Raw genomic sequence first — 21768 nt, forward strand, 5'->3', positions numbered from 1 at the left:
TTATAAACCATAAAAACAAAAATAAAAATTATCAACAACACTTAATAATTTAATCTAAAAAATTGTTGTTAATATTAATTTGTATTTTCTTTCTCATACGCATCAAAACAAAATCTATTTTATACATTTTTAATCCATTTATTTGACCTGATTCTAAAGATGCAAATTAATTTGAACCAATAGGATCCACTGCACATGAAATCATCCAAAACGGATCCCATCGGCACAAGAAAAGTCGTGTTCACGATAAATACCCAATTCCTTTTCACTCTCCTAATCAATCGTTCCTCCAGACCCACCACCAACATCCATCGTTGAAGAGTATGATATTTCAACTTCGTTTATGCATCCGTTGCCTCCTTTTGTTTTTTCATCTTCGTGGGTTTTCAATTTAGGGTTCGCTCGTTGTTTACGAAGATAATTTGTTGGTAGAGGGGACTGTTTTCTAATTTCTTTTTGTTCAGAATTTAATAATATCCATTTTATCTTATACGGTGTCATGCTTTTTTTTATTAAACTCGTTGATTTTGCAATTAGGGTTTGTTTCAAATTCAGATTTTGATGTGCTTTTACGAGATAATCTTCCCGTCGAGAAGAGGGGTTTTACTTTCTTTAACGTTTTTTCCTCCATAAGCTTCAAAGACAAGAGTTTCCTCTGATTTGGTGATTTTCGGTTTGTGTAAATTTGATATGTTCTATATATAGCATTTGATCTGTGTTTATTTAGTTCTTGATGAAATTAAGTTGCAATTTATCAAATCCTTGGGTATGATTGATGCTAATTGTTGGTTTTGGTGCTGAATTTGTAGATGGCTCGTACCAAGCAGACTGCTCGCAAATCCACTGGAGGGAAGGCCCCTAGGAAGCAACTTGCCACCAAGGTATCATCTCTTTTATTTATCATATTATCACCATGGGTTTTTTTCATGCATGCTACAGTTGATGATCTGTGAATCAAGTTTGAGTAAATCTTGAACAGATTTTGTTTACTGTAAATCAAATTGAGTAAACCTTGAACAAGAGTTATGTTTACTGTGAATTAAATTGAGTAAATCTTGTAGAAATTTTTTACTGTGAATCAAATTGAGCAAATCTTGAACAAATTTTGTTTACTGCGACTCCAATTGAGTAAATCTTGAACATTTACTGTGAAATGAATGAAGTTGTGTTATTGAATTGTAACCATATGAAGCACAGTAAGTTTGCCTTCAAGTGATGGTGCTTTTAGCAAAATTTACTTCTATTAACTATGAGAAATAAGTTTTTGATCAATGAGATCTACCCATAAATCCATGGAGGAATCAAAACATAAAAAAAGGCAAGAAAGATCCAGGGTGATGATCTTAGAATTGTGAAATAACAATTTAATTTGTAGATATGATGGCAAGTTGGGATTTTATGATTTGTTAATGAGGTACACATTGTTTGCTTCATGAATTAAACGCATGATTTTAGTTTCTACAAGTGTTTTATTGCGCTTTGAGCTTGACTCTTGAGATGGGTGTGGATAAAGATTGTATATTTCACGACAGGCTGCTCGTAAGTCTGCTCCAACCACAGGAGGTGTGAAGAAGCCTCACAGATACAGACCTGGAACTGTCGCCCTTCGGTTTGTAACTCGTTATTTTCTTTAATTTCCGCCATTTTCATTTGTTTTCATGTTTCTTATTTGCGATTTCGGATTGTAATCAGTGAAATCCGCAAGTATCAGAAGAGTACAGAACTGTTGATTAGGAAGCTACCTTTCCAGAGGCTTGTTCGCGAGATAGCTCAGGACTTCAAGGTCATTTTCGACTTTTCAGCATCATTACGACCGAATTTGTGATGGGGGTTAAGTTTATTCATGAAAATTGGTTTTCTGCAGACTGATCTGCGGTTCCAGAGCCATGCGGTGTTGGCATTGCAGGAGGCAGCTGAAGCATATCTAGTGGGGTTGTTTGAAGACACGAATCTGTGTGCGATTCATGCCAAGCGTGTGACGATTATGCCGAAAGATATTCAGCTGGCTAGGCGCATTAGGGGGGAGAGGGCTTAATTGATTGATGCGTTTGGTAGATGGATGGATGGTTAAATAAGAGTTCTAGTTTCTATGTTGTGTGTATACTGTAAACTGCCATATGTGTTTGTTTCTTGAATCATCCAAGGAAGCTATGCTTATGTTTCTTGCATATTTTGGTGTGCCTTTTATTTGGCCATTGGGTTATTATTGACTTAGCAGCGGTATTCAATAACCCAACATTCCTTGAGAAGACACCAAAGGTGGTGAAGAGTGCGAGTTTCAGCCATTTATGAATATTATATACTTTGTAAAACAAAACCCCTTAAATTTCTGTATCAAACAACTTCAGTATTGTGCTACTTTGGTACTAACCGGATAACTTGTAATGTCTACTTCAACCATATCAAACATTGCCTCGTGTTTTCGTATGCGTTACACTAATTTGACATTTACTTTGATCTCTTACATAGGTAGTGCAAGTAGAATTGACAACTTTTTATCAAAGTACGTTATGTAAACGGTATTTTTTTTAAATACGTTGTGTTTGTATTCGTAAATAACCACTATTTTTAAAAGGTTATGAGTTACCCTACACTTCTACAGATTCTTGGGCAAAATTTTGTATATAAATCTCCAACAGCATCTTAAACTAAGTTAAGAAAACATTAAACATAAAGTTGATAAAAGGGAAGTAACTGGTCCATGAAAACAAAGGGATTATTATAATTTGTAAGGATATCATGTTCAATCATGAAACTCAGATCAGATCCTCTTGATGGAATATTACAAAAAAGATGGGAGTCAAATGGTCACATAACTCGAACCGATTCGGTTTTAAAACATGGTTTATTAAGTTTCTCACTGTAATCTCAAGAATTTGCTTCTGGAATTCTTCATTCATTCTACAGAGGGCCTGGGAATGTACCATTCTCTCTTTGTTCATTCCATCTGTCCACCTGCACCATACCAACCATATCAGCTATCAACAACCACCACCACCACCACCTCCTATAATTCTATCAAAAATACCTCTCAATAAAAAATAAATAAAATAAAAACTAGTAATCTCATCGGAATCTTTATTTGCCAACGAATAGGTAACTTCCATTTATAACCGTTCATCACTATTCACTACTATCTAAAGATTGTATTGTAACCTACTTGCATATAAATATATACTACTTAATATATAATTATAACAAAAACCCTGTGTACATTTATGTAGATACAGATATATATATATACATACATAAACACGTTTGTGTGGCAGTGCTTCACCAAGCTTCAAGTTTTTAGCGACTAATATATGGCTGCTAACCAAAGATTATAAAGTTAGGTCTGACTTGGGTAATTCAGCAAATGCTATCCTAATATTTCATATGGTATGGGCGCAAAAGCAGAAAAGAATCAAGAAAACAAGTAGTAGAGGGTCTTCAATCTTTTATAGTTTTCACAAAATAAAGCAAACATTTTTTGAGCCCATAACTATGCAACTTTTTCACCATTTATATGAATCAAGTTTGAGAATGTCTTGGTAAATATGCCAACTATAATCAAACAATTCAATGTGGTTTCCGACATTTTAGGTGAAACAAGAGTGGACCAGTGCCGATCTTAGTTGCCATAATTGTCATATTTCAATTTCTAGGGTTCACAGTAAAAAACTAAGAAAAAGAATGTCGTGGCTGGAACGAGTTTCCAAAGGTAATCTTCTTTTAGCCAGCTATCGGTTTCTAAACATCAGTTGCCAAATTGTTACAAGGTTTAGTAACCAAAATGACTTTTGTCCCCATATGCTTTTTGTTGTTTTTTAATGTTAGTTTTTCATTTCTTTCTGGTCTTGTGGCTATTTTTGCTCACAAAAGGCAGGAGGGCAGAGAGACATGCATAGTTTTACCATCTACACATGTTTTTATAGGCCAAGAAAGTGTGTACATACCCATTCGCCTGGGCAAAGTGACCGATAGTATTTTGCAAACTTATCACATTCAGAAGCATCTTCTCCCTTTGCAGCCACACACCTGATATAACAATCATGAATCAACATAAATAAACTTTAAGAAGTCCCAAACAAAAATAAAAGTTTTCAAGTGTGTTGTGATTGGTAATGGAACGAAGAAAATGGCTTAGCAGGTTAGAAGACTCACCGATGGTACTCAACGTATCTGGTAAAGCAGTGCCTGCTTTGATTTGTAGTTGGAAAACGATAATCTCCAGGGGCTGTCTCCAGCTGTTATTGAAACGACCCATTGGATTAGGTATGTATACATACATTAGTAAATACTAAATATTAACAATGATGGTAAAACAATAATTGAATTTTGTGAAATCAATATAAAAATCTTTCTCTAAAATCAGAACCATTCTCGTCAATATTCAAGTTATAAACCTAACCATCTGACTTGTAAATTTCAGAAGTGAACTCTACTTTTGAGATGGGGGCATAACTAAATAGAAAACATAGAAAACCGATAATATATGATGACGAATATGAGTAATAAATGTTCAATAATTCAATGGATGTCTTGATGGAAACAGTCGTTCTACTCTTTACGGTAACAGTCAAGTCTGCATACATCTTACCCTCCTCAGACCCCACCTCCAAATGGGATATAAGGGTTTCGTTTGGTTTTGATTGGTTCAATAATTCAATGTTCTAGACTCTAGAGAAACTAGTATTAGAATAAAAGATGATGCAAAGCAAAAACTAGCAATCACACACACTGGTCCAATAAAACTAACCTTTATCTCTGGTTTTTCTTCATCGATGTTTCCTTCTTCGGCATTTTCACTGCTTTCTTCGGTAGCAGCTGGAGGCGGCACAGGGACATCCTTATCAGAACTGTCGGTTTCCACGACATTTTCTTCAGCAGCAGCATCAGAACCTTGGCTGCTATCTGCAGATGCAGTGACACTTTCACTGACTGCAGAATTGTCGGAGGACTCGACAGAATCTGTAGCGGCAGGAGACTCAACAGGATCTGCAGTGACAGCATCCTTTTCAGCACTTTTGTCCCCAGGTTCCGTACCTACGTTTAGCTTCTCTTCTATATCCTTAAGAAGATAATCCTGCAAAAATTGGTGTTGAAAATAAGCACAAAATACGACTGCCACGTGCAGTTAGTACCACATACACAAGCTCAAAGAAAAGGCCAAATACGTATGTGATAGAGCCCAACACAATTTTTATCAAAAATAGAACACAAGTGGAAACAAAATTTAATAGGCAGCCGTCTCTCCCTTGACACTCATCAAATATCAAATCAAGCATAATACATAATTTTTCATAATCCCTATTTATAGTTGCTGAATTATGCAAATGCTATGGTTGCTTACTTTGATTATGCAAATACTATTATTTTACTAATTAACCTACACGTAATGCTTATTTTACTAATTAACCCTAAATGTAACCAATCGTGGGTCCAACAGTATGTATTCCATCATCACAGCATTGGTATGATGAAAAAATTAGCAAGCTTAAACTAGTGTTACACGAAAGTAGTGCCACAGAGCAAGAAAAAGAAAGTAAAAGGACCCAAAAAAAACTTGCTAGGTTTTATACTCCATTATCAGAACATTTTGAATTCTGAATTTCTCCCCACGTTTCTCTCTCTACTCTGTCTAGTGCTTGTAGATTTTTACTTTAAAAAAACACTATGCTACCATAAAGATTTGAATTATATATTTCATTATGCTAAGACTGAGTTCAGGTGGAACACTTATATTCAAGGAATGACGACGAAAACACCCACCAGGTTTACTCCTTTCCTTTCCTTATTGTCCCTCATGCTGCAATTTCATCAGTCAATTTGCTTAATCTATATGCCTGCTACTAAATAAACATATCGGGTCAAATGAGGACTAAAGAAGGTTGACTGGAATACCTATGGATGGCCAAGATCATCAGTGAGTCACGTTACCAGGATTTAATTGATTTTCATGATGCTTTGTTTCCACAATAAAGTTACCAGTCACTTGATCGGAAGAGATCTAAATAAAAGAATTCTACCACATTAATAGCATTAGGCTCTGATCCAGCAAAACAACCAGAGGAAAGAGGTGATTCAAAATCAACTCAAGGATTAGGCAGGTACTAATCACAAAATGATTAAAACAATTTTCCACAAAGTTCTACATAGACTCTTTGTGTTTCACTAAATCTACAAGTTTGAGAGCCATGGAACGAGATTCGAAAGAGCAAAAGGAAAGTTAATGAACTTTCGTATGTATTGGAATTAACATTAATGTTAAAGTAACGATGCAAAACAAAAAGGACCTGCCATCCTCTCTCTTTTAGATAGCTAGGCAGGCATAATTATTTTTCGGATATCAAGAGCGTCTGATACTAGGGGCAACTAACTCAGCAGGTGGGGCAGGGTATAACAGCTTAAATCTACTTGCATGTATGCAGCCTAAGAGAAGGTATCAAAAACAATGATAAATCTTGACACTATGTAAGATAAAGAGGCAGGATACACATAAGAAGATTTTGGCACATAGCTTCCATTTTATGCATCATGATCTTATTTTATGTAATCATGTACCATGATTCCATGAATAGCAAATTTGCTTTAATTTTTTTTTTGAAACAACTATTTATATAATTGCTAAAACAATTGCAAACATAAATATGGATTAGACCTATTTTTCGTAAATCAAATAATATGACCAAATGTCCTTTCACCAATGGAATCAATGGATCTCTACAGCCCATATGTTGCGACTTCAAGTCTCTTTAAAGACACCAGTTGTCGGTTTGTTGACAATTTAAAAATAATCAAGTAATACGAACATGTGGTCTAAGCATTAAAACATCACCACAAGGATTGTTCGAGTCCTGCTATAATCGTTATTAAATCTTTACTTGTTAACAGACATATGTATTAGCGCCTATTATATTATTATAATTACAAGTTTGCCTTAAACTTAAATTTTCTTATCTTTTTATTTAATAAGCTAGTTTTGCTTTTGCTAATTAAGGTATTTAAAACTTTTTTCTGTGAAAGAGGGAACAAAATTAAAAAAAGAACATCAGAGATTGGTAAAACACAGAGCATGCAGATAAGTCAGAACACCGCTACCAAAGTAGCAACGGGCAATACTTGCCAGAGTCATGAGAAGAAATAAAAAGAGAAAAAGAGAGATGAGAAAGAAAAGAAAACATGTTTATTGATTCTGACCACCATAAGGCTGAGGATATATGATCAAAACCCTTGCAATACACACGGCAGAAACTCTAGACAGATGAATTTGTAAAATAATCCAGGGTAAAACTAGAAAGACCTATGCATACCAATTCATTCTAACTTAAGCAATTTTACTATTCAATTCATTGAGCAATCCGCCAAAATATGAGAGATTTAGAATAAAATTAGAACATGAAGTAGGATGTGGAATGGCTGACAGAGCCTGTACTAAAATGCATATTTTTATTACATAACCAGCCATGAACCATCGTTAGAGAATCAAACTCCAAAACCACTGATTCAGTTATGCAGAGTCAATCCCTGATTGTGAATAAAGACATGCAAGAGATGTGATTACCACTTTCCACTTTGCTTACCTAATGCTGTATACGGATACCAGTTATCAGCACCCTTTTATCAGCTCATAAATAAATTAAACTTATATAATTGTTCCACTCTTAACCCAAATCCGACAACAGCTTAACAAACTTATACCAGTAATCAATACACCATTCCCCAATCATTGTCCACTCCCAAGAAAGCAACAACGCATATGCTTTCAGGAGTAGTAAGCTTAAAGACATGGGATCATCTTACAGCAAATCAGAATCAGATTTCATGACAAAAGGTTCAGAAAACAGAACCCTGATTGTGAATGAACGAATTACCAAATCGATCAAGCATATTTCTAAGAAAGAGGTATACAACCAATTGATGCTATTCCATACCGAAAACGAAAAAGGAGCAGTATCTACAGTTGACAGATTTTTCAAAGAAAAAAAGCGAAGTCTGAAGTTGGATTACGTTGAAAAGTTTTGCACCTGTGCTTAATTAGATTTATGCTAAATAACATTAAGCATATCGAAGCAAAATCAACAAAGAAGAAAACTTCCACCGATTAAGATTCAAGTCAGACAACATCATAACTTCAAACCAAAATACAGAACATAATAAGATGAAGCACAAATCAGATCAAGAAATGATAAAATGAAATAGACGGAGTACTTAAGATCTAGAAAAACAGGAGAATCGAATTGAGTATACCTCAGATAAAGAGTTGGTCTTATCGGATTCCGCCATGGATGGATTCGGAGTAGAAGATTCGATCGGAACGGAGAAGAAGGGTTAGGTTTCAGATAAGCAGACGCTAGTCGATATGCAGTGTGTCCAAGAGTCAAAATGGGCAGAGAAAACGGAATGATAAATTTTATTTTTCTTTTAAATCTTAAATTGATTTATTTTGACTTTTGAAAGTGATTGGGCCATCTTTTAGCCCAATATACACGGATTGCTCTGCCCCAACCCAATATACACGGATTGCTCTGCCCCAGTCTGGTTTCAAACCTTGTCACAAAATGCGGTGCGCTTTATACAGTTTGTATCTATCGCACTTTATGTCTACAATTCAAAAATTATAAGTTTAAAAAATACATATTATAAAATTAATAATAATAAAGTGATTGTAGTCCAAAAATAAAGTTTAATTAAATTCAATTCCCAGATACATATTGCATAAATAAAAATAATCTAAGAAATAAAATAATAAACTTCAAACTAAATTGAACGTGTGAGTTGTGACGTGTTCAACAGATTTATTAATATTGTCAATTGTCGTATTGGATCAAACTCAAAATTCAAAATACAAATTTCAAAAATGTTATATAAATAATAAATTATATATATGTTGTTATACATAAAATAAAAAATGTATAAAATATGTGGGGCAATGCAGTTTGAACCGTGGTTTAGTCAAAATGGTAAATCGCACCATATAGTGGTGTTTGGTAAAGTAGAAACCTCAAACCGTACCGCTAAAGTTCTAAACCACGCTTTACGGTACGGTGTGGATGATTTGTACGGTTTGACGGTTTTGATGAACACCCCTAAAGGAAGGACTTGGGTAGGAGCATTTTAAACTTTATCTATTTATATTTTTCTTTTTGATGGGTTCAGTTAGGAGGTCCAGGGTTCAACTTTATACACCGTCCTATATGAAGATAGAAAATTTGAGCTCGGCTTGGCCGCGAGAGAGGATGGGTCTGATTATAAGGATTTGTTATAGTGTGATGGTTCACGAGCGGTTACAAGTTCTATGGAATTTCATGATCCAATCCAAGACCGGCAACGTATGAGACCGATTTTCAAATTCTTTTTGAGTTTTTGTAACCTATAAATACAATATTTTATTTTATTTTTCAAAAATTTGAAGTTATTTAAAAATTTCCAAGATTTTATACATTTAAAAGTATAATTTGAAGTGTATTTCAGTGTTGAATTTCAAAAAATGTACTTATGAAGAACATATATGATATTTTTGTGTAAAACGACCAGCATGCCCCTGTTTTATAAGACCAATTATGGCCATCCCCTACATCTATAAACAACGATTTTATCATCCCATAATGATGATAAGACTAGTATGATATGATGAAAACGGTTTGGTAGATGAAATCATACTATATTATCATTTTATAAAATGTTTTGACTTAATATTTTATTTTTATAGGATGATTCTACTAATCACATTTATCATCAAAAACTATAAATTTGGTGGCATCCGCATTTATATTTCACTTCCTTTGTGTATTGATGATTACAAACCGGGTTTTTTGTTCTAATGAGCTTGTTTTGTATTTCAAGTATTTGTGACTTTTAGGAGTACGTTTGAATGTTAAAAACAAAATATAAAAAACAATTATTAAAGTTTAGAGGCGAACTTATAAAACATGCCAAAAAACAAGGCATCCGTTGAAGAATTTCTTGAGAATCACATGAAATGTATTTCAATAAATGTAAGTTGGAGTGATATCGTCACTATTAAATAATAAGGTGGATTTATTTGAATTAGATTGAAAATGTTAAGAATAATAATTATTATTATTGTCTATATGAATACAAAATCAATTGGTATTTTGAAAGCTTGTTTATGGCATATATATATATATATTTCGGGCAATTTTTATCCATCTGGAACTATATATGTAAGTGATCAAGATTTTGTGTTTGGTTTTAGATTTTTTGTTTATAGACTCAATATTTGACGAGCGTGTACAAACATATTATAGTTTAGAGTTAAGTAATCATCAGATCGGATATCATACATTCATATTTATTTCATAAACATTATAATAAAAATAAAACATTGGAAAGTCATGGAAAAGAAAAGGTTATTATATAGAATATTTTAGAAATGAGTATAAGATAACCCAGCCTTGGGCCAAGCGGTTGCATCATGTTCATGGGAAGCAACAAAAGACATGAATAAAGAAAAAGCAATAAAAAATAAAAAATATAGACTCCCGACCCGAGGAGTTAAAAAGGCAAACAAATCATGACTCTTCATTTGGCCTTTTTCAGATACTACTTTAACTGCTATTTTTGACCAATTTCTTTCCATTTTTACCCTCCAAATCCAACTCCACCCCCCTTCCCTTCCCTTCCCTTCCCTTCCCTTATCAATTTACCTACCCTTGATTATTATTATTATTATTAATTAATCATAATTTATATAATTATTTTAAACAAATAAATACTTAATCATGGACAAATTCTAAGAGCAATTTCAGTAGATTTTTTAAAAAAGTTAAAATTAAAATTAAAGACTTTAAAGATTTATATTTTAATAGATTTTTTCTAAAATTAAAGAAAAGTATAAAAATCTCCATATTTAAAAACTTTTAGAGAAAAATATTAATTGTTTTCATCTATTAAAGTTTAAAAGTTTGTCGAGAAAATAAATTTATAAAATATTAATATAATTAATGTTAACAATTTAAAATAATCTTATTTTAAAGTTAGTGTAATTTTTTATTAAAAAATTATATAAAACTATTACAACTTTATAATGTATTAATTAATTTTGAAAAATAGGAATATTTATTAAAAATTACCATTTTTAGGGTTGGTTTCACCTCCTAATCATTTTCTCTCTAAATTTACTATATAGTTATAAGTCCGCAAAACCCACGTGCATAATTGCGAGATTCAGCTAAAAGACAAAAAAAATTACAAATTACATTTCTCACCTAGGTCCGTAAAAAAAATTCACCCAAGTTCACAAAAAAATTAAAATTATAGACTCATAGCTGTTTTGGTAAACCTTGTAAAAAAATAACTAAAAAGTGTGAAACCAATAATAAAAATGGCTATTTTAATTAATTTCCAAAAAAAGAAAAAGTACAAGGCTAAGAAGTATATTTTATAAAGTTATAATACCTTGTTAAAGTAACGAATAAGAAGTATTTTTTTTTGCAAATCAATAATAAAAAATTTAAAAAAATTAAAACTTTTAAAATAAAAAACAATACCCGTAGTTGTTGTAGATTAATTCTTTATGACGGTTACTTATAATTATATTTAAGTTTTTTAAAGAACATTTTCAATTAAATAAAGTTTTTAACCCCAACATAAAATATGGTCTTCGATGTAATTATCTCTCATAATATTTCTAAAAATAACTTTAACCGACACGAAACCTTCAAATCTCATTAAAAAATATGTATTTTTTACAATCGTTTCAAAATCTTTGAATGTAGTCGATACTTTTATGACCTGAATTCAACTAAACCCAACGGATCTACATGTTTCCATGCCTATCATATCATGTAACGTAACTTGCCAAATTACAATTATACCCCTTCCAATACAATGTACCAAATTTTGTCGTTTTGATAGACAAAAAATCAGTGTTTTAGGCATATGTAACGTTTGTTGCTCCCTTCTTCTTTGTACATATCCTCCTCACAAATTTCTTTGTTTTTTCAAAATCTAACCAATCCTATTATGACATCAATTCAACCAAATCCGTTATATCCATGTATTTTCATGACTATAATATAAGTTTCTCTGATAAAATTACCTTTTTACCCTTGATAATCCAGTTATAAATACATGTTACTTATCTTGTCTTTCATCACAAATACAAATTCCATTTATCTCTCAAGATTCAATCAATAATCCATGGTATATACATATATTTACAGCTACCGAAACCGATTGTTGTAAAATGATCTCAAAATTATTGCATATATAAACATGTCCCATTTGGAAAACAAGCATTGGTGTCAAAAGTGTCCATGGTCCATGTGATGTCCCTTGCTCTCTCTATCCTTCTAAGCTCTCATATTCTCTCTCTCTCTCTCTCTCCCTCTCTCTCTATATATAATATCTCTCTCTCTCTCTCTCTCTCTCTCTCTGTTCATCCGAACATATCTACAACGTTAAAAGATGTCTGAATTGATATAATATTGTTCGATTGTCTCTGTTTTTGAGCTCAGATTAGATTAGATTAGATTATACTCTGTTTTATTAAAGTTTTCGTCCCCACAAAGTAATCAATCATCTCTCCAACCCCTTCAAAAATCTGCAACAAATATCCCAAATTTATACAGAAACATCGAGAGAGATATATATATATATATATATATATATATATATATAAGCACACACACATATATATATACACAGAGATAGAGAGAGAGAGAGAGAGAGAGAGAGAGAGCTGTGTGTAGATCTAGAGAGAGAAAGTTTTCACTGTGTCTATGATGGATAAAAGCTGTCATTCATCTGGGGAAGAATCTTCTGCTATAAACCCTAATCTTGATTCTAGTACTGGGATCATCAGTGGCAAAGATCAATACCTGAAACATCTTCATAAATTGTCTCATAAGATTTCTAAACCTCCGATTAGAAAACCCTTTGAATTTGATCATCAGCCGCCGGTGATTTTGGATGAATCTCAGCCGTCCAATCTTCACCACCACCACCACCAGCAACAACAGCATCAACCGCCCGTCTATAATGTCAGCAAGAGCGATTTCCGAGATGTTGTTCAGAAACTCACCGGTTCACCGGCTCACGAACGGGTCACTAATCCGGTTCAACCCGTCAAACCACAAAGCTCTCGTCTACAACGCATTCGTCCTCCACCGTTGGAACACGTCGGAAACCGTCCGCCTCCCAACGCCGTCGCCGGAGGTGTACTCCCTCAGAACCCTAGCTTCCGTCAAGGTCATGTTTCCGGCAACTTCTTCAACAATCAACGTCCACAACAGCAACATCACCAGCCTCTTTCGCCTCTTCCGCCGTTACCAGCGGTACATGCCACGGCGGAATCACCGATCTCCGCCTACATGCGTTGCTTTCAGACCAACGGAACCTCCATTTCTGGACCTTCTCCGCGGTGGAACAGCTTCACTCCTCCTCCACCTCCGCCTCCACCACTAAACACCACCGTACAACCGCGCTCGCCTACAGCGGCGGCGACAGATATTCCGGCGCCGTCGTCTCCTCTTCCGTTCGGCTGTCTACATTCTCCAAAATCACAGTATCCTATGCTATCTCCTGGATTTCCATTCTCTCCGACGAACCAATTCGGATTCCAACAACTAACGCCGTTATCTCCGACTCCTCCGGCGCCAAGCCCTAGATGGAAATCCCTCTGAATCAAGCAAATTCGTAAGTTTCAAAATTAGGGTTTTTGGTTACTGATCTAAATAGATATACATTACAGAGAAATTACATATACATATACATATATGTATATGTATATGTTCTTCATGTTTCAATCTGTGGGGAAAGATCAGTATGCAAGAATAGTTGAGAAATCTGTCGAGAAAAATCCAATGTACATGAATTAATCTTTGAGATTTGAGAAGACATGTAAAAAAAGAAACCCTAGATTTTCATTTTGTTTTCTTTTCACCAAGATTGATTTCTGGGAATTGAATGGTAAATGTCTCCAATTTTTCTGGTGAAATGAATGCATCTTGTTTACAATTATGGATCCATGTTCTTGAATTTTAACATGTTTATGTTATGTGATGTATGTATGATCTTCCCCTGTTTTTCGTCTTGAAGAAAATGGGAAATTGCCATTGTTGATGCAAGAAAGATCCTTACTCTTTTCGTTAGGAAAGCAGTTGAGACATTGGATTCTGTAACGAGGGTTGGAATCTTGATCACGAATTCTTGATTCTCATATAGGAAGAAAGATCCAAACTTTTCACTATGATTGATAAGTTTCGGCTTTCAAGATTTATTTCTGCAATACTTTAGTTAGGCAGATAGAAAATCTTGATCACAAACGTTAGATTCGCGCATGTAGGAAGGTAAAAACTTTTCTTCAAACCGTCAAGATTTCGTGACCATGGATGATAGATTCGTAGGTAACGACTTGTGGAGTTAAGCACGAACCTTCTGATAGCTACCGGAGCTCGGGTAAGCATGCTTACTTTCACTCAAATGGCTATAGGATTGGTAGGAAACTTCTAATTCAGAATATTGGTTTTTGATTACAGATTGAAGGAAGACAAAAAAAAATTCCCATGAATACCCATGGGTTTCATTTCATGGGGTTAGCATGATTGAAGGAAGACAAAAAAAATTCATGGGTCATTGATAAGTCTCGATCTACAAGATTTTTAAGCGTAAACACTAAATTATGCGGGTAGGGATGGAATTGTAGCCGTTCCAACGACAAAAGATCAAAATTCCTAAGATCGCTGATAGGTTCCAATCTTCGGTATTTATTGACCTCAAACATTAGATTTGCACAATCAGCAGATTTTATTGTAACTTATTTTATAGTCATGTATAAGATCAAAAATCGCCATCATAATTAATGTGTGTTGATTTTGGTGAATGGTACTTGACGTGGTAAGATTGGTGTACATTCTACTTTCTAGATCCTACTTTAAAATCTGATACTGGGATATATTGAATTTGTTTGTTTTGGTTTCATCGTCTGTAGCCAATAAAGGTTGTCCATAAAGCTACAATGACAAACATGTTTGGTTTTTTTTTCTACACAATTAGTTGTTCTTTTCTCTTCAAGTTTGTTACTTTAAGAATCTTTTTACAAAATTAAGGCTGCCCACAACATCTTTCAACATCATGTATGTTTTAGCTGCGTTTAGCTTGAAACAGAACGTCAAGATTGGGTGAGTTGTAATCGTTGTTAGGGGCATCCACGTCATTTTCGATAAGGAGCTTGAATCCGTATGTTGTTATATTATTGGGGTGTGTATTTTTGCACATGAAACACATTTGGTTAGAATCTATGGCAGTTGCAAGCAAATCTAGCATTAAATTGTAGCCCATGGCTGGTTTGGTCCCCGCCTTCATGATCTGACTGCAATTCAACCGGTTCATTAATACCTTGGTTGAGCCATGGATACGAAAGGGTGAATGGTCTAATGGTATTTGGGTTATTGGTGTATCCCATGATCGAGGGTTCAAGATTTACGGAAGGTGAGGAGTGTTGTAAATTTGAACGACATCTCCAATGGTGAGACAAAAACTGTTATATTGTCACATCAGTTTGGAAAAAGAAAAAAAATCAGTTTATACCATTTTGAATTCATCGACTCTTTTTTATTATAGCTTTCGATTATGAAATGATGGATTGATTTATGATCGTGAATAAAAGTTTATAAAATGTGTAGAAAAAAGAAAAGAAAAATAATGTTACATAAGTTAAAGCGTATTTTGAAAATGTAAAAGATTAGCATTGATCTTGGTTGTTTGCATTTTCAAATGCATAGGGAATGGAATGAATGCCCAAAAAAACATCAACATTTAAAAATTTTAAAACTCCAATAAATACTTGAAAATTTCTTAAAATGAAAGTTCAAAATTCAAAATCTTTATAAAAAACTACATTTAGCTTTTTTAATTTGGAACCATTCTGTATATTTAATAATTTTTTTTTTTTTTAAATATCTGATTTTAAAGATTCTATTCATTCATAGCGACTAGTTTTGGCAAGTTTTTCAAATTTGAAGAAAGAATTTCACTCTAAATCAATTTTTTCTTATTTTCAAGAAGGGTTTAAAAAAATGTATTGAATCGAATTTTTGGGTGTGGAAGATGGTGTAATTTAGAGATAGAAACTTGAGATAAATTTGGACTGACATATCATACATCTTTAATAATAATGTATTCTGAAAATCATAAAATGTAATGGAGTTAAGCTCTTAAAAAATGTGGATATGGTGGAATAAAAGTGTTTTCAGAGCTTATTTTGTTTAATAAAACTAAGAAAGAACATAATAAAGCAAAGCAAATGAGCATGAAATGAAAGTAACTTAAAGAGAGCAAATTAATTGGGCAAAAAAACCACACTTGAATAGTAATGAGTAAGTAAAAACTAGACCAAAGAAAACAACACCAATTTCAAAAGCTAATAAAAATAATCTCTCTCATTCCTTTTGTTCCTCACTTTGCTTGGTGGCAGCTCCTCCTGCTTCCTTGATTTCATCACCTCCCTCATCCTGTTGCAAATGCATTTCATAACTTCATTTATTCAAATAAATCCCAACAAACAAAATCAAGAAAAATTGAGATTTTAGGGATTCTAGACAAGTTTTTTTGTTCCAGTAGATTCTCCAAAGATAGAGAAATGAGAGTGAAAATTCTCCAAAAACATTATGATTATCTATTAGAGAAATCTACTAAGATGGTGTTTCAATAAACTTCCAAGGGCTATTTTCTTTTAAATTAAATTTCAATTATGCTAGAATGGACTAATTTTTCTACATGTCATTTTACATTATCATCTACTTTATCAACTCACCACCCATTTTACTACTCTACACTTGGTTTTGAGTTTAAATAGTGTTTTGAGTTTAACACGGCATAAATAGGGATAGGGAAGGTTTGATCATAATTTGTTTATTTTTCACGATACAACTTACACAAGCTAAACTGAAAAGCAATGGGAGATCATCAAATAAAAAGAAGTTTATCATACCTGCATATCGGATGTCCACAAAGTAAGGTTGTCACGAAGAAGTTGCATGATCAAAGTGCTATCCTTGTACGAGTCTTCGCCCAATGTATCCAACTCAGCAATTGCTTCATCAAAAGCCTGCAAAAACACACACATACGTTATCCATCTTTATTTCGAAATGCTAAATTATCTCACTTTTAAAGCTTATTATACCTGTTTGGCAAGATTGCATGCGCGATCTGGGGAGTTTAAAATCTCATAATAAAACACTGAGAAGTTAAGTGCCAGTCCAAGACGGATTGGGTGTGTTGGGGGAAGTTCAGTGTTCGCGATATCCTACAAAATAAAAATAAAAAAGGTTTAAATTACAGATGCTTCAAATCACAGCCACGAGTTGTTATACGCTGTATTATGGCTTCATAAGAAATTAGAGCCCAGGTACGTCAAGTTCATCTACCATGTACTGCAGGCATGGAGATATGGAAGTTGAGTCACAAATGGTAAAATGTTATATGAAGAAATTAAAGGGTAGTTCAGTATAGCTACATGAAAGTACATCATCGTACATCTTCAACCTACTTTCACTTTCAGCGCTTCAAGTAGGGCCGACCATTTATTACTTACAATTTTTAAATTCATAAAGAAGAAGAAAACTGCTCTTCTTTATTTGGTAGTAATGGATGTCACCTAACTGTAAATTACTCCCACATTATGCAGGACAATCTGCAGCTGAATTAATAAATTTGACCCTTCAGTCGTAAGAACCAGGTACAGAAAAGGGAGACATCTTTATAAGAAAACGACATCATCTTTTAAAAGAAAATGACATCTTCTCAATAAGGGGATCCATCAATCATTCATTTTACCGAACATGGAAACAGAAGTATTCATGATACAGTTTTGGAAGCCGAGACTTTGTTGTGGAACAAACAATGTATTAAAGAGAGAATTGATGACACCATGGTTATATTATATGCAATAATGTATATGCACAAGTTGCTACAGTCAACAGATGATAGCAAGAAAAAGATTAGATATATTTAACCGAATCTATCAAGGAGCTGTTGTATCATCAACTCCACAGACAATGATAGAAACAACAAAGTGAGACTCAACAAAGTAATTGCTCAACTAGAAAGCTGCGATTCATCAGTTACATTCACTAGCAACATGCTTTCTAGTTTATTATTACTCCTTTAAATATCAAATTAGAGCACATATGGACTTCCAAGAATTACAAGTGCTACATTTCAACTCAAACATGATTCAATCAACTAGATTGTTTGAAGAAAAAGATGTGCTAAGTTATAAACATTTATATCAGTCTACAAAAATTGAGAGTATTAAGTTGCTAGGATTGAATATACATATATAAGCAACTCCAATTCAGGAACCGAATGACTGAATGTATATGCACAATTTCATACAACTGTGGTTCACATAAGTAAATCTAATACCGGATCAATTACGAAACCTAAATAAATGTTACTAGGAATTCCTAATTAACATATGCAGATCTACAGAGTCAACGAGGGCAGATCAAAATACTTGTTTAGATGCAAATTGAAAAGCAATTGCATAGGCTAAAAATGTTCGAAATTCCAAGTTATACTAGCAAATCTAGACACACGATTACATAAAAACGAAACAATCACATAACTTAAAGCAGCGACTTTCGTAGTCATTAAACTCCAAATCTAGAATCAACTAACCTGATTTTCAAGACGCAATTTTTATATGAAAATCTAAATATTCCATAATGGTCAATGACACAGCAAAAAAGCACAATATATCGCATAATTTTAAAGAAGAAACCCTAACCTGAGCTGCCTTATAAGCATTGAGGGTGCTCTCGGCGGCCTCTTTACGTTCACCGCCGGTCTTAAACTCAGCAAGGTAACGATGATAGTCTCCCTTCATCTTGAGATAAAACACTTTCGAATCACCGGATGACGCAGACGGAACGAGTTTCTTATCAAGCATCTTCAAGATCCCATCGCAAATGTCAGAAAGCTCCTTCTCGATCTTCGATCTGTAATTCTTAATCACAGACACATGATCCTCATTACCGCGTGACTCCTCCTTCTGTTCAATCGAAGAGATGATACGCCAGGAAGCACGGCGAGCACCGATGACATTCTTGTAAGCGACGGAGAGGAGGTTTCGCTCCTCGACGGTGAGTTCCTCGGAGTCAGAGAGAGCGCCGGAAACTTTCTCCATGAATTCAACCATCTCTTCGTAACGCTCGGCCTGCTCGGAGAGCTTGGCCATGTAGACGTTTTCGTCACGCGCCGGCGATGCCATGATTTCGAGAATGATCGGAAGAAGGCAGAGGGATCTGTTAGGTTTTGAATTGAGTTTTTAGAGAGAGAAAGTTGAGGAGAGAAGTGTGGAGTGAGAGAGGCGGAGAGAAACAGAAGGAGATTTTATATGCTAAAAATAGGCTGTTTTCCACCTCCCCTTGTAAAAAAAAAACTATTATTATAATATTTAATTAATATTGATTAAAAATTGAATTTTAATATATATATATATATATATATATATAATCTTTTTATAAAATTTATAATTGGACATGACAGAACTGATAAAATAATCAATTTATTTTTAGTAATGTGTTTATATGTTTTCTATAGTTTATGTGATTTATTAAAGTATAATAAAATAAATATTTTTATAACAAAATATATCATCAGAAAATTTTCAAACACGATTAAAAAATATGAAGTATACTAATTTTGAATTTTTATTTTATATATTGTTTTTTTATTAATAATATTTAATTAATTACATAAATTTTTATAAATATACAAATAATACTTTGAGGAAAATAAAGTGAAAGTTTAGAAATAATAAAATTTAAAAAACAGAAAAATGTAACGGCTTGGGACATATTTAAATATTTTAAAAGATAATTAAGTTTTATTTTGATGGTATGTTAGTAAGAAATATAAGATTGTTCTACCTTGTTCCATAGGGTGAGGGTGTAACATGTTTATTCCACTTTATTTTATTATATTCTTGTCTGTTTCACATAAAAATTATGTCAAACATGAAACAATGATCCCTATTAATTTTTCACAAGTGGTTAGAGTAAGAAATTTTTTAATAGATTATCTAAAATGAATATAATAGATATTTTAAACTATTTATTTGTTCAAACAAATTTCAATTTTAACTTTTTTTTATCTAAAATAGAGAAAGTGTGGGAGTTATAACATCTTCCACATATTTTTATGATTTAAAAAAAAAAATCAAAAGCTAAAAACTCAAAAAAGAGTTGCAATCAACTACACCAATTTTTATTTTAGAGTTTTTCTACCTTTTTTTTATTTTATTTTTCCTATTTTAGAGAATTTGTAATAGATTTTTTAAAAATTTATTTAAAATAGAAAACAGAACTCTAATATTTTTTGGAGTAAAATTACATTTTAACTCCAACATATTTTTCATTTTGAATATTACAATATTGATTATATTATTAAAATATTCATTTCATCTAATAAAAATATTACTCTCTCTAAATAGTTATTTTTAAAGTTTTTATTGTTGGAAATATATTATATAATATTCCTCTATCATTGTAATTGTCTTTGGGATGTTCTTTAAATTTGGAAATTTTTTGAGCATCTCCAACAGATTCTCTAAAACGAAGAAAATGAGGAAAATAGAGATTTTGAACTAAAAGTTGAACTTTAAAACATTACCTAAAAGTATCTCCAAAATTGAGAAAATATGAAAGAGAGAGTTTTTCACCAAAAATGATTACCATGTGAAAGAAATATTATTTTTATATTTCTATCAATAGGAAACTTTGAAAATAATTATTTAAAAACAAATAAGGTGATTTTAATATTATGATCAATGTTGAAATCTTCAAAACGAGAAATCTATCGGAGATGACTGTAATTTTTTTTTTTATAGATTTCAACTTTTGAATCTCATTTTAAAGAAATTTTAGGGAATTTGTTGCTCTTACACACTTTCTCATATTTTTTCTATTTTATTTTGAAAATTTTGTTGAAGATGCTTTTTAGGAATCATTTGAAGCAAAAAAAAAAAATCTTCATTTTCTTTATTTAAAAAATCTGTTAAATATGCCTTGATAAAAAAAATCCTGAACTTGAAAAATTCTCTAAAATTAAATGTTTAAGATAAAAAAAATGTTTTTTTTAATATGTTTTTTTCACCAATAAAATTAAATTTGCTATTATTATATGTATATGTGAATTAAAATATTTTAGTTATGTAATTATTGTTCAGTTATTTAAAATAGAGAGTTTGTTACAATTGATTCCAATGGTTTTTGCAGATATTTTAATTTATTAAAAAGAAAGAAAAAAAAATTGCATTAATATTTCTCTATTTTATTATTCATATTAAATACATTTAATAGTTTTCTATAAACTATTGTTTCTTTTTTTTTTCTCTCTTTCCCCCTTCTTCTCCTCTAAAATAACTAAAAAAGCAATTAAAATAGAATTTTTCTGTCTCCTACAAATATAGAAAAAGTTTCCTCTATTTTCTCTCTCTTTTTGAAGTATAAATGTAGAAAACCCCCAAATCCTCACTTTATTTTATTTTAAAGATTTTGTTGTTGATGCTCTAAAATTTTATACTTATTACATCATAAAGATACACAATAATTATTATAGACATTGTCTAGCAAACATAAACAATCAGCTTATAAGTTTTTGTTTTCACTTTTTACCAATTTTAATTCTTATTAATATTAGAGTTATTATTTATTACTATTAATTACAAATAAATAGTAAAAAAAAGTATTACTAACTTTCATGTTTTGTGGGTTGGGAATTTAGATGTTTTTGAATCTTCAAATTTTGTTTTT

The 21768-nt window shown here is 32.5% G+C and overlaps 4 protein-coding genes across 6 annotated transcripts; 2 read left to right on the forward strand and 2 right to left on the reverse strand.

The window, feature by feature from the left end:
• The first annotated feature begins 205 nt into the window (after positions 1–205).
• LOC112514002 (histone H3.3) lies at positions 206–2170 on the forward strand. Of its 2 annotated transcripts, none has more exons than XM_025120276.1 (5): positions 206–321; positions 810–881; positions 1533–1609; positions 1693–1783; positions 1865–2170. In XM_025120276.1, exons 2-5 carry the CDS (start codon positions 810–812, stop codon positions 2033–2035), a joined length of 411 nt encoding a protein of 136 aa, XP_024976044.1. In that variant the 5' UTR covers positions 206–321; the 3' UTR covers positions 2036–2170. The 2 variants fall into 2 exon arrangements, with proteins under 2 accessions (XP_024976044.1, XP_024976045.1); XM_025120277.1 differs by lacking the exon at positions 206–321 and adding an exon at positions 323–428.
• Positions 2171–2695: 525 nt separating this feature from the next.
• On the reverse strand, positions 2696–8372 carry LOC112514565 (cytochrome c oxidase subunit 6b-1-like). The gene is made up of 5 exons (XM_025121098.1): positions 8233–8372; positions 4742–5068; positions 4147–4229; positions 3939–4020; positions 2696–2955 (listed from the first exon to the last, which is right to left on the reverse strand). The coding sequence occupies exons 1-5, from the start codon at positions 8266–8268 to the stop codon at positions 2902–2904; spliced, it is 582 nt and encodes a 193-aa protein (XP_024976866.1). The 5' UTR covers positions 8269–8372; the 3' UTR covers positions 2696–2901.
• A 4315-nt stretch (positions 8373–12687) lies between these two features.
• On the forward strand, positions 12688–14806 carry LOC112514879 (VQ motif-containing protein 9). 2 transcript variants are annotated; one of them, XR_003069441.1, is made up of 3 exons: positions 12688–13644; positions 14347–14406; positions 14487–14806. XR_003069441.1 is itself a non-coding variant. In XM_025121509.1 (1 exon), exon 1 carries the CDS (start codon positions 12729–12731, stop codon positions 13629–13631), a length of 903 nt encoding a protein of 300 aa, XP_024977277.1. In that variant the 5' UTR covers positions 12688–12728; the 3' UTR covers positions 13632–13945. The 2 variants fall into 2 exon arrangements, 1 of the variants encoding a protein (XP_024977277.1); XM_025121509.1 differs by lacking the exons at positions 14347–14406; positions 14487–14806 and having other exon boundaries at positions 12688–13945.
• A 1449-nt stretch (positions 14807–16255) lies between these two features.
• Positions 16256–19325, reverse strand: LOC112514022 (14-3-3 protein 2-like). Its single transcript, XM_025120307.1, has 4 exons — positions 18741–19325; positions 17133–17255; positions 16940–17056; positions 16256–16460 (listed from the first exon to the last, which is right to left on the reverse strand). Exons 1-4 carry the CDS (start codon positions 19221–19223, stop codon positions 16389–16391), a joined length of 795 nt encoding a protein of 264 aa, XP_024976075.1. The 5' UTR covers positions 19224–19325; the 3' UTR covers positions 16256–16388.
• Positions 19326–21768: the final 2443 nt, after the last annotated feature.

Source organism: Cynara cardunculus, assembly GCF_001531365.2.
Source record: "Cynara cardunculus var. scolymus isolate 2C chromosome LG 6, CcrdV1, whole genome shotgun sequence".
In the NCBI taxonomy this organism is placed as follows: domain Eukaryota; kingdom Viridiplantae; phylum Streptophyta; class Magnoliopsida; order Asterales; family Asteraceae; genus Cynara; species Cynara cardunculus.